The following is a 13,502-nucleotide window of genomic DNA, read 5'->3' as shown; positions in this document are numbered from 1 at the left end:
AATTCAGAGTGTTTTATTTTGTTTCCAAACATTTTTGTGGCCCTAATCCTCTTCCGTCGTACTTAAACTGATTACGTTAATTTATCACACCAGGCAAATACAAATTCATAGTTGTTTATGCTAAATATATTTGAGTTAATTTTAAAGTTAATTTAATCAGTCATTTAAAAGAACTATAATCAAAAACACACCTGTACATTTAACTACACATACACAGGGTTCATTCTTCAGTTTGGGTGTATGAAAGTAAAATCCACACACGTACCATTTTTGGCGAGGATGACGGCGATGTACTGATGGCTGAAGGTGCCGACGGTCAGCAGCATGGCCGGCCTCTGGGAGGTGACGAAGCTGAAGGCGATGTCCTCTCTGGCCCTGCTGCTGCTCTCTGTGGAGACGCTGGCGGCCGGCGAGCTTCTGTTCTGCATCACCGAGAACGGCTCCTGGAAAGTGTAGGTCACCGAGGACTCTCTGTCAAAGGACACTGACACTTCTGCAAACACCGGAACACAAAAAAAGACAAAGAGGAAAGGTGCAGAGATTACACCTGCTTTTCACAAAATGAGATTACACGCACAGACAGTAACAAGGTGCAAAATCCCAGCAAATATCATCATTTTTCTCAGGCCTGGCATTTAAATTCATATAATGCAGTGTTTCAAAAGCCTCCATCCAAAAATGAGGTGAGACTCAATAACCAACTCGTTTTTCAAGCACACCTGCTGACTGCAGCTTTAATATGAAAGCATTAGATAGAAGCTATAGGATCATGAGTTTCCTCCCTCGGGGTATGTGGGCTCAGCTTCACATAGGAGCACACGAGGAGCTTAGATGTCCGGGAGCTCGGAGGAGAGCTGCTGCTCCTTAGCGCCAGTTGAGGTTCCTCGGGCGTCTGATTAGGATGCCTCCTGGGCCGCTTCCTTGGGAGATTTTCAGAGCTCCTCCCACTGGGAGACGACCCCAGGTTGGGGCAGAGCTCACTGAATGGATTATATATCTCATTTGGTCTGTAAAACGCCTCAGGATCCCCCAGCAGGAGCAGGATTGGACGGAGAGATGGATGGATGGATGGGTTGGAAGAACCCACCTCTCATCGGTCCTGGGGTCAAAAATGTGGTTTCCCTCCTGGGTATGGATAAAGTAAAGCTTTGGGTTCATTTTGGCTGCACAAACCTATATATCTCATACTAACTTATGGCCAAAAAGTTGTGTTTTTCTTCCGAAACGTAGCGGAGAGATTTACGTACTTGAGCCGAGCCAGAAACTGTACGTGGAGCAAAGCTGCAGCAGAACGTCGAGCAATATTTCACGTTATCTATTTCTAGACTTCGGTGTGTGTAATTAGTGAAGTTCTCCCGTCAAGAGGTGGATCATAAAAACAGCTGGGGGAAAATAACTAAATTTGACAAAAACACCAGTAGCAAAAATCAAAGCACTTAATTAAACATTGTCAAAATGTATCCAGGAAACAGCAAGCGCTGGTGACAGAGAGGAGCAGCTCCCCAAGGAGAGAACGACAAGGGCGTCACGTACTCACTGCGGTGATTCACATGTGCTGTCGATGCCACTGACACCTCTGTTACCTCAGCAGATGCTGAGAGTTAAAACACACTTTATAACCAGCCTCATCATATGTGTTGCTCCACACACACACACACACACACACACACACACACACACACACAGACACATTTGCACAGCTATTCTTCTGAGGACACTGCATTGACTTGTATTGATTAGGACAGGGAGGGTTTTCCTCATGAGGACCAGGTTTTAGTCTCCAATATCTATGCCAGAAAAGGTCCCAAAGAGGTAACAAATACAAGTACACACACATACATTCGTGTACAGCGTTCTTAGGAAGGATACTCTGACATAACCTTAGCCATCACAACTAAATGCTTTAGCCTGAATATAACCCTTAGTGAAACCCAAGCATAAAACCAAGTCTTTACCCTCAAAAAGCCCTTTAAAGATGTGAGGATCAGCCATAATATCCTCATTAAAATAGATTTGAATCTAAATTTGCCCTCATAGCCTACTACACACATAGGTTTGAGCAGCTAGTCTTCTTAGGACCTTACAAGAAAAGAGTTTTGCCTCATTAGGACCAGGTTTTGGTCTCCATGAGGACTAGTGTTCCTGACAGGTTCAATATCTATGCCAGAAAAGGTCCAAAAGAGGTAAACACGCACATACACTCTTGTGCAGCCAATCCTAGGAAGGATACTCAGACATAACCTTAGCCATGACAACTAAATGCTCAGCCTGAATATAACCCTGAGTGAAACCCAAGCAAACCAAGTATGTACCCTCAAAAAGCCCTTTAAAGATGTGAGGATCAGCCATAATATCCTCACAAAAACAGCTCTGAGACATGAACACACAGGTTTGTGCAGCTAGTCTTCTTAGGACATTGCATTAGGACAGCCTAAACAAATTATCCCTCACTTTAACCAAAAAGAAAAGAGTTTTTGCCTCATGAGGTCCAGATTTTGGCCACCTTGAGTACTAATGTTCCTCAACATCTGTGCCAGAAAAGGTCCCAAAGAGGTACACATGTACATACATTCTTACATACAGCAATCCTCAGAAGGATATAACCTTAGAAGACATAAGACATAACCGGAGCCATCACAAAGTGAAACCCAAGCCTAAAACCAGGTCTTTACTGAGGGCTGGGGGACGTATATTAACAACACCATGAGGAGCCGGACACAACTTGTACAAACTAAATGTACAAAATGACCCCGCAGCGCGATAGACGCGAAGGGTGGCGCCAAGTGATGCGGAAAATCGAGTCCGGCGTGAAAGCAGCATTAGCACCTTAACTTGTTCCTCGATGAGGTTCTGCCTCATTAGGACCAGAAATGAGACCAAGTGGTCCTGAGGTGCACACACACACACACCTGTTCATATACTGCTTGTATATTTCATCTTTAAATTCAAGTGTGTATTTTCTTTAGGGGGCGACTGGAAGGTAGAAGGAATGGTAATCACAGCAAGCGTGCGCACAAAGACACCATTAGACCACTGCGGCACATTCACAATGATGGCACCTCAGCAGAAGGTGCCATCGCATCCACTGAAGCAGATAATCTCCAGACTAGTGCTGCTCAGCTGTGAAGCCTTTCATCGCTGGGTGGCCTGTTTTAACCCAAGTGTCTGCCTTGTACGATAAATAAATAAAAGTTATGTTTCTGTCTCTGTCGACAGCCCACACATATCATGCTTCTCCAGCATCACATCCACCCGAGGAGCAGAACAAACAAAGAGGCAAACCTACATAAAACATGGACACGTGCAACACATAAAGTGAAATATGTATAAAATTGACACACGAGGAAAACACAGGAGTGATAAAAAACTTGTTCCCAGGCAGCCTTTTTCTCTTTGTTTTCATGATGCAACACATGCTGCTGCCAGAAGCTTTGATAATGAACCACAAACACAATCACACTAATGACGAATATTCACCTAACAACCTTACAACCATCAAACAAGTGGCATCACACACAGAGACGGACATTTTGAAGCCTTGAGTTAGTATTTTGGCCAGCACCAAACCAGAATTCTGAATTTAATCTGAGAATTCTGACTTTAATCTGATGATTCTGACTTTAATTTGATAATTCAGAATTTTGATCTAAGAAGTCTGACTGTAATCTGAAAATTCTGACTTTAATCTGAGAATTGGCTTTTTTTCTCAGAATTCAGACTTTTTTCCCCCAGAATTTCTGACTTTAATCTGATAATTCCGACTTTAATCTGAGAATTCTGACTGTAATCTGAGAATTCTCAATATAATCTGAGCAATTCTGATTTAAATCTTAACATTCTGACTGTAATCTGAGAATTCTGACATTAATCTAAGATTTCTGACTGATCTACGATTTCTGACTTTAATCTGATAATTCTGTCTTTTTTTCCCCAGAATTTTGACTTTTTTCCCCCAGAATTTCTGACTTTAATCTGATAATTCTGACTTTAATCTAAGATTTCTGACTTTAATCTGATAATTCTGATTTTGGTCTGAAGAATACTGACTTTAATCTGATAATTCTTACTTTAATTTAATTGTTGTTCCCAGGCAGCCATAATGCAACAGAAGCTTTGATAATGAACCACAAACACAATCACACTAATGACAAATATTCACCTAACAACTGCATCTTAATCCCTTACAACCATCAAACAAGTGGCATCACACACAGAGACGGACACTTTGAAGTCTTGATTTAGTATTTTGGCCAGCACCAAACCACGAGTAGCCACATTTGGAAGAACGTGTCCACCTACACCTGTGACCATGTATTTATTGGATGCTACCCGCTGTCAATCACCGAGTGTCTATGCCCCCAAAACAGGCCATGCTTTATTATCACTTTGAGTCTAAATGGGACTATAATTTTACAAAATGGATGTCATGCTGTATTGAAGAAGACCTAAAACTAGTGATTGAGCCCATAAAACTCCAGAGGAAAATGCTTGCTGGCACTATAAATCAAACGAGACGTCATCTTTATCATACACTGTAGCCCCTTTCAGACGAGTCCGGACTTTATCCAGAGTTTGCCGCTGACAGACAGTGTGATGAACGCGATGGGAGAGAGTCTGAGGCATCCAGGTAAAAGGTGGCCCCAGGGTCAAGCATGCAAGAAGCGGAACACTTCCTCCACCTTTCATGATCCGTGGCTTCCTCAGATGTTCCGGAGTAAGCAGATTTACACACAAATGGAGCTCTTTTTTGCAAACCATTAGCTGGCTGGTCCCAGGTGCTTCTGCATTGGCTGCACTTCGTGGACATAAGGCTACCTCCACATTACTCTAATTTCCTTTAAAAACACTTTAATTCTGTTGCGGATAGATGTTGCTGGCCACGTTCAAAAATACTGCTGGCTCCTCCAAATGTCAAACGACAATTTGACTATTATGTGTGAATGAAAATCTCCTTCAACAGTTTCCCTTTTTGCATAATCTGAAAACAGAAAAAAACTACAGGGGAAAGATCTTAAAATCTTGGGTGAAATGTCAGAAATGTTGATCAGTATTTACCAAACCCTGTAAATGATGACGTTCTCTTTTGTCCAAAAACCATATTCATTCAGTTTGAATGATTTCTTTGTTCCTTTCAGGCAAAACCTGAAAACACCTTAATGGTCATGTGATATATAGCTTATGTGGACGGAAATCTTTTTTTTCTTCCCTTTATTGAAAATGCCCCTCACAACTGAAAACACGGCAGCGTGAATGTGGCCTTAAGTCCCATTTTTTATTAACAGTCTACACCTGAAACCCCGGACCAGACTCTTCAGCTCAACGACGACATCTAACCGTGATGAGATCCAAGCTGCAATAAAGCAGAAATATCCTCACAGAAGAGTGGATGATGCCTTGATATTAAACAGTAAACACTGCGGCGTGGTCAGCCGTCTCTTATCGGCGCCTTTCCTTCGTCTGTGAGGTCATTTGTTCAGCTTACTGCTCTTCCTGTTTACGCCGCTGGTGTCTGGGTCTTCTGCCTCTCTCATTCTGCAGGAGATAATTTGGTCTAATGCATTTTAAATGTTCTCAAACGTCTGGCTCCGGGACAAGTATTAATTGTCTCTTGCGCTGCTTGCATTTTTATTTGTGTGCTGTAATGGAATACCCTCAGCGCTGATCGATTTTTGTTTTTTGTTTGTTTGCTATAATCAAAATCAATCTATTACACGTTAGCACACAAAGCGTGCAGTTTTTTCTCTGTGTGTGTGTGTGTGTGTGTGAACGAGCGAAACCAGGACTGACCTTGGTTACAGGTGGTTCCTCCGTACGCCGACTGGGAGCAGTCGCAGACGTAGCCGTTGCTCTTCTCGACGCAGCGCCCTCGGTTGTGGCAGAGGCTGCTGGAGCCGCTGCAGTAGCCGGGGCAGCCCGAGCTCACCCCCGGCGTCATCCTGGCCCTCTCCTCCAGGTCAAAGCTCACGCCGTTGACCGTCAGGGTCCTGATGCAGCCGAGGAAGCCTCTCTGCTGGGACGCCGTTCCCCCTGGGGAGAGATCCGCGGGCCTTTCAGTTACATCTAATACCTGCTGGCTGCACTAAACTCTGCCTATAATGAGTTTATAATCACGCTTGATGGGAATTTACGGCGGACACTTACTTAATCCCCACTCTGTCGGGCACATGAAACCACATTATGACTAAATACGCAACGTAACGGACCAGACAGGTTTCCCGGAAGCACGTGCGCGCGACACGTGCAGCGGCGGGGAAGTATTCTTAGTTTATGACAGCGTGATCGGTTTCCTAAGAGACTTTGGATTGAAACGGTATCACGTTGTTATAGCTGTAATTTATCTGGAAAAGAAAATAAAGCAGGTGGGTAGAGTCTATTCCCCCCGTCGATCCCCCGAGGCTGACAAATGATACTTGTTAAATCCTGCATTGTTTCATACGGAGTGACGCTTGTGCCCGTGTGTACTGCGGGGATTTATAATTCCCCCCCATTTGACACCTGGCAAGTGTTTGCTATATTTTCCCACTGTAAAAAATAAGCAGGATTCCAGACATGACGAACATTACCGCTGGTATTATCGCGCTTGAGGGTCGCTCGGTGTGAGGGCGCCATTAACCCACGCTTATGTTTATAGGTTGCGGGACACGGAGGTCATTTTTCACTCTCACTTGCTAAAAATAGCCGCTTTCTGTGTGAGCGTGTGTGGGAAGGACGGTGATATTAATGCCACTAACTGACGCTTTCTTGCTGCGTCATCTATGCTAACTTTAGCTGATACATGCTAACTGGAAACCCCATGCTCAGGATTGCTATCAGGAAGACTCACAGAGTGATTACAGTGTATTTAAATGGAAACATCAGGTAGCTGTGGTAGAACGAGAGTGCACTTAAAGGCTATAATACACTCTAGAAGCGCTGTATTTAAAGCGGGAGTCTGTCATTGGTATTGTACGGCTTTTAGCTAGCGAGTTAGCGATTTAGCTAAATAGCTAATTGAGATTGTTTGTGTGTGTTTTGACAGGAGGGCTTGTGTCAGGTGTGTCATGTCATTCAGCAGCTTTTTTTAGATTTAAATGACGTGAAATTCAACATTAATTTCAATTTACCCTTCAACAATGACTTGTCCTTCACAACGTGTTTTGTCCAATTCATTTTCTGTCCAACATTTTGCGTTGGAACTAACTGTAATATCAACATTAATAAATAATATATATATATAATAAGAAACTAATTAAACATTAATGTCAACACACACACCAAATTTTATTTTCTGACAGATTTCCCTGCAGATTTGATTTCATTGTAGTCGTTCTAAAGCAGCTCGGCTCAGATCGACTCTATTTTTTTCTTCTTTTCCATCAGTGATAAAACCTGGTGTTGTTTTGTTTTTTAGTACCTGCTCTGACGAGGTTCCAAGCGAGCTGAGCCGATACTCAAATGTCGACAGACTGCTGGCCACTGATTGGCCAGAGAGTGACGTCACTGCAAGAGTCATGAGTGCGACAAACTGAACAATGCCGAACTGCAGATCAGTTAAAAAGCCTTAAAAATCCCTGAAAACGTGCGTTAATCTCCAACATTTAGCAAAGGAAATGTCTAAAATCTCAATATTTAACAGTGTAGTCTGGTGTATTTCGTGACAGCACTGCCGAAAGCCATCACAGGTGCTTTGATGACCCCGCCCACGTTGAGCAGGTAGTATAGTAAGGGAAAAGGACTGATTTCTGATACCAAACCGAGTAGAGCGTCGTCGTGTTTGAACTGTATAATGCAAAAAGTGCCGTAAGACTCATTACAGTGACGTTAACCACACAAAGATATTTAGGGAAGAAGTTGACAGCGAGACGACGGTAGACGGTGGTAAATAGAATGTAATTCCTCAAAAGTCTGTGCTCTATATTGTCATAGAGTTTCTTTTCTTCAGTTAGATATATCAATTATCGCAGAATCACTGTATTATGGCATTTTCCAAGTGTACTGTAATTCTTCCACTTTTTCGCGTCCAATACTGACACCGGTATCACAAACTCGAGTATCTACCGATACTGATATCAGTCCAATACAGTCATTTTACACCTTTTAAACTATTTCAAGACATGATTCTCCGACTGTGTAACACATAATCTTCTCAACATGACATTTTTATCCGTCCAATATCCGATCCTGTGATTTTGACCAGTATGGAACTGATACCAATACCGAGTATGGTATTGCTTCATGTCTAATTCTTATCACTAGTAGTTTTTAATGCATTTTTAATGCATTTGAAGGATTATTATTCATATAAACTAAGCATTCACTGACCAGGTTATTATCAGTGTACTACTGACAGGAAAAAGTGCTTTTAATTTTGACAAATTCCCACTTATTATTTAATAAAAACTATCAAAATGGCAGCGATTGCCTCCATAATCAACGTAAAGTAATGTTTTATATGAGAATAAATGTGTCCTTTCACAAACTGACGGCGTCTCATGAAAGTTTAATTTTCACCTAATGATGTTTTTCTGCGATCCAAAAGGATCATTGCTTCTCGTTGTCACTCAGCTTCTCGGATAAATTATTTCTTAAAACTAAACGGTCCATTAAGAGCGTAAACGGAAGCCTAAAATAGACTTAAACATGATTTTTTTTTTTTTCTCTTTTATCTCTGCGTCTTCCGCAGGGCTATTGTATTATTAAGGAGAGACATTAAAATGTCACGGGGGGGAAAAAAGGCAGCAGAATAAATGTGACACTATAGGCAGAGAGTAGCCACACGCCACGGCCAGAGCAATAATGAAAAAACAATAAAATAAATGAGTTCTTCATAAGATAGGTTTGTAAATCCTAAAAGTCTATATTAACGCAATCGTCACAGGACGTTTAAAGAGTTATTGTCAGCCGTAATCATCTCTTCTCCCCACACTGAACCTTTGAAGTGTGACTCCGCTGAAAGGAGACGGAGGACGAGTGCTATTAGGAAGCTTCGGCCCACGAATCAGCCAACTGGGTTACTTTGTCCTGGCTGTTGTGTGAACACAGGGGGAGATCGAGACGCGCGGGAGGAAAACGAGGGGGGATATTTATACTTAACAGCTGAAGCCTCGCGTTGGCCTCACCTCTATTATCTCTTTCTTTCAGTGTACTACAAAGACATAATATGAAGGGCCAGTGTGGAGAGAAGAGATGATTATAATAACTATAATGGACTCGTGAAATGAGTGTATTATTATTATAATATTATATTATTAAAGTTAGGGTTGGCACGTCTGGAAAAGCAAGCAAAATCCCCTTATTTAAGCTCAACCCCCAAAACACAGGAAGTCTTTGTTTGTCGGTGAATTTTGGCTCTACGTTTTTCCAGCTATTTTACCATGAATTGTTCGCTATAATCTGTCAATCATCTCTGCTACTGGCACATTGTTTGCAGGTGAGGAGGTCAGTGATTGAGGACTACAAATTATTTGATTGAAAAGTGGTTTAGAAGCAGTTTATGGACCTTAGCTTGAAGCTAACCGACAGAAAAATGTTCTCCAACAACGACCCAATGACGAGACGTTAAGTGGATAAAACTACGATGAAACCTACTGATACTTACGCCAACGAATATGTTAGGTCGGGTCAAAACTGGGAAGAGAACCAATCTCTTAGCGAGGAGGTTAGGAGGACACGCGACAGGAAGAAAGAGAAGAGATGACATACTGTACGGTCGAACACAACATACAATGTTACCCTTTGTAAACCATGTGGAGACAACATCAGTCATCCAAAAATCCGCGCAAAGCTTCAGTAAAGACACACGCACGCAACTTCGCTAAATTTAAAAAGTGGAAACAAACCACCAACGCTGCTAATTCTGGATTTTAAATGAAAATACCAATGGATGTGAAGTGTAATTGAAACAAACTGTATTTGATTTGATTGTTAAGACAAATAAAAATGTTTCATAACACAAAATTTCAGTAAATTCAATACTTAATAATAACAATAATGATAATAATAATAATGATGAGAATAATAAGAATAATAAAAATAATTTAGATAGGATGATGATAGAGAAACGTTCTAATAATACAAACATACACAAAAATGTGATTCTATTTAGTTTAGATTAAAACTAGACTAATGGTATTTTAGTCATAAGACTAAAACTAAATCAAAATTTACTAACAAGGTTAGTAAAGTTACACGGAGCTCTACTCATGCTGCTGTAACATGAATGTTTTAAAATAAATCACATGACCATCAGTGCTAGTACTCAGGTGGTGGCTGCAAGTAAATTTACATGTGAACAAATGATGAACAACAACCTGAAATTGCAGAGGATCAGACAACGTCAGCTGAAAAACAGTGTTTTTTTATGATCTGATCAGATTTATTTAGCGTGATTTTCCCTCGATCAGATGATCTTCTGGACGGGGGTCCTAAACGCTGAGCGAACGGGACCAAAATAGTAAATATTACCCATGATCCTCAGCCACTGCTCTATCAAAAGTTGAGAAAAACAAACAAAAAAAGCTGTATTTTCCATCATCTTCATCTTCCACCCTCCATTTACCTTGATTTATAATTACTTACTCATTCTAAATCAAAAAAGCAGATGTTTAGCAGTGCCGCTGTTAATCATATGGATTGATTATTTATTGGGGGAATGGGGGAGTAATCCGAGCCACAGGAGCGTTTTTAAACAGTAAGTCCCATCATTTTGTCTGCGGGAAAACAAATGGTGGCTTTTACCTCCGGAACCAGGGGCTCCCACAGCAGCAGCAGCAGCGGCGGCGGCGGCTCCAGAAGCTGCGCAGCTCAATCACTCCTTTAAAATTAAAGCCCATATGGCACATGAGTGTTGCTTTAAGACCCCAAAACATTCAGAACCTTTCCTTCGAAGCCACATTAATCAATATTTTGAATGATCACCAGACTCTGCTGGGTCCCCTCGGCTCGACGGAGTGTTTCACTGGATTCCGCCTCATTGTTTTGCTCCCAGATTTACCTGCTGCGGCTCGCTCACATCGCGCCGCCATCAATCTCCTTTCCGGCAGCAGGCAGCTGCTTTCACCTGCTCAACGCCAAACAGCTGCTGTGTGAACGCGGCCCGAGAATGTCGGCAGCAGCTAAAGAGCCTCGTTTTCTTGAGGGTTGAGGCGGCCGCGAATAAGAAAAGTGTCTCCTTGTGCAAATGGGCCGAAAATGTGTCGCCGCGGCGTCACTGTTGCATTTGAACTGTGCTGTCATTTTCTCGCTGCACTATTTTAGATTAACAAGACCAGTCGCCTCTCAGAATGAATACCCACAGAGTAATAACTTAATTTTTAATGCCTGCCGAGACATAAAAACTACAACCAGTTGCCAATTTTTTAAGAAAAAGCTGTCAAATCTGGCCCCAAAAATACGTTTTTAAAATGTAATTTTTCTACAGGGAATTCTGCCGCTACTTTTGGCTCCTCCCACCACAGCCATTCTATAAAAACTTGATATTTTTCTCTCATGTTTGATCCAATATTTGTCTTACTTTGTAGCTTGTAACACCGTTAGATGTTCTTCCAACACAGGTGTGTCCAAAGTCCGGCCCATGGGCCAATAGCGGCCCTCGGTCAGATTTTGTACGGCCCACATCTTTGTTTTTTTTAAATATTATTTAAGGCCAGGGACAGGAAATGGTCCCCAGTCACATGACATATAAGCACATTTACCTTTTATTATGTTACTATGTTATCTGACTCCAGATGTGAAAGAAAGGCAGAATCACTCCTGCTTGGCTTAGATTTTAGTTACATTGCCATTTTAAAATGATAACTTAGACAAGGAAAATTAAATTATTATAAAACAGTTCACTTGTAGGGTAACGTTTACTGTAAAAAAAAAAAACCTGGTTAACAGATCTCACAGATGTATCTTTACTGCAGTTGCACATGGTAACCACTAGATGGTACACTTCATAGTTTTCGTAGTGTAAATGTCAAAAACCAACAAAATTTGGTGACAACAATACAAATAAGAGGAGTTAAAATTGGGAGAAAACGCTGTCAGTTTTAACTTGATTTTAAATGTTTTGAGCGTTACAAAGTTATAAGCAGGAGGAACATTAAAAGCCGCACTGGCACAGCATGTTCTGCAAAGTTAAGAGCTCTGGTCGGAAAAGTTTGTCATAAATAAACGGCGCGTTTAGCGATAACGAGCTCGACGGCCGAGGACCTACCTATGAACAGCTGGCTGCTGAGCCGCAAGCGGAGGTGGCCGTCGGCCGGCGCCTCCAGGAAGCGCAGGGGAAGCTGGTCGACCTGCAGCGAGGCCTCACGCACGTTGCGCTCCGCCCTCACGTAGTGCCACTGTCTGTCGTTCAGGGGCAGGTGGGATTTCACGGAGAGGATCGCTGGACCGTTTCCGACATCAAAGGAGAAAGTCACCATTGAGGGAGCTGTGAGGAAGCACACACACACACACACAGAGAGAGAGAGAACGTGATATTAGGTTTTTATGGTGTTCTCTGTCCTCCCTTTCTGATGCAACGTGATACAATGCTGCTGGGAAAACTTGATGACCTGAATAGATTTATGAGGAGGGCTCAGCTGACAGCTTGTCAATATTTCACAATGTCTCTGATGCCGCAGTAATACATAATGGCCGCGTGTATCCTGAGAGCTCGTCCCCGAGGTTTGTGAACAAAACACGGCGTAATCAACAATTTTCACGACTTTCTAACAACGGGGCAATAAAGAAGCTGGAAGCGGCGCCACTAGAAACTACCTTCGGCTGTCAAGAGGAAGTGTCGTCCGCTCGGAAAGCCGCACTTAATTCCTTAATTGGTTGTGAAGGAAGAACAAGAATCCCACTATATATCCATTGTGAATTTGGACTATTTCATCGACTACAATCGTGATGGATCTCAGATTTAGATTGGTAATAAGAAAACGCTTCAAACGTCGTCCCCGTGTGACTGCACGACGCCGCCGTCGACTGTGTCATTAGGATTACATCACGCCGCGCCGACATGACGGCCTCCGTCACGGGGAAATTAAACTGTCAGCGACAGAGCGGTGGGAGAAGAAAACCCACTGACAGCTTCTGTAGCTGCGGTTACGCGCTCTTACAGTGTGTGTGTGTGTGTGTGTGGCCCTGTCATGTACTCGCGGTGTGAACGTTGACTCACAGCTGAGCTCCACTCTGATGAAGTCTTTGAGGCCCAGGTTCTCGAGAAACACTCCGGAAGGAGCGCTGGTCTTGAAGTAGAAGGAGATATCAGAGGAGAGCTCCGCCTGCAGCGTGGGGAAGTAAAGGTACGACGACTCCTGGTAGAAAGAGGCGGCGTTCCATATCGACTCTGGAAGAAGAGAGAGGGAATTGTAGTATGAAAGTAAACGTGAAAGCTGCAAGATACAAGTTCACGAGTGAAATAACTGCAATCATTTGAAAGAAATTGAATATTTGGGATAAAACGTCGTATCTTCAGACAAAAGTGTCTAAAAATGTCTTCAAAAACCCACATTTGCTGCTTTAAACTAACAATAATGTTGGCTTTAATC

The 13,502-nt window shown here is 42.4% G+C and overlaps 1 protein-coding gene across 2 annotated transcripts in view; it reads right to left on the bottom strand.

Annotated features, from left to right (window-relative positions):
- LOC131448236 (contactin-associated protein-like 5) overlaps positions 1–13,502 on the bottom strand; it is a 120,602-nt gene that overhangs the window by 18,403 nt on the left and 88,697 nt on the right. For both annotated transcript variants that reach the window (XM_058620518.1, XM_058620526.1), the window contains exons 16-19: positions 13,130–13,300; positions 12,179–12,397; positions 5,788–6,027; positions 266–493 (exon numbers count right to left, since the gene is read on the bottom strand). In XM_058620518.1, coding sequence (XP_058476501.1) covers positions 266–493; positions 5,788–6,027; positions 12,179–12,397; positions 13,130–13,300 — 858 coding nt within the window. The remainder of the gene's footprint in view (positions 1–265; positions 494–5,787; positions 6,028–12,178; positions 12,398–13,129; positions 13,301–13,502) is intronic.

Source organism: Solea solea, chromosome 2 (genome assembly GCF_958295425.1).
Source record: "Solea solea chromosome 2, fSolSol10.1, whole genome shotgun sequence".
NCBI lineage: Eukaryota > Metazoa > Chordata > Actinopteri > Pleuronectiformes > Soleidae > Solea > Solea solea.
The sequence above is the reverse complement of the archived record's forward strand: the minus strand, read 5'-3'. Positions and strand labels throughout refer to the sequence as shown.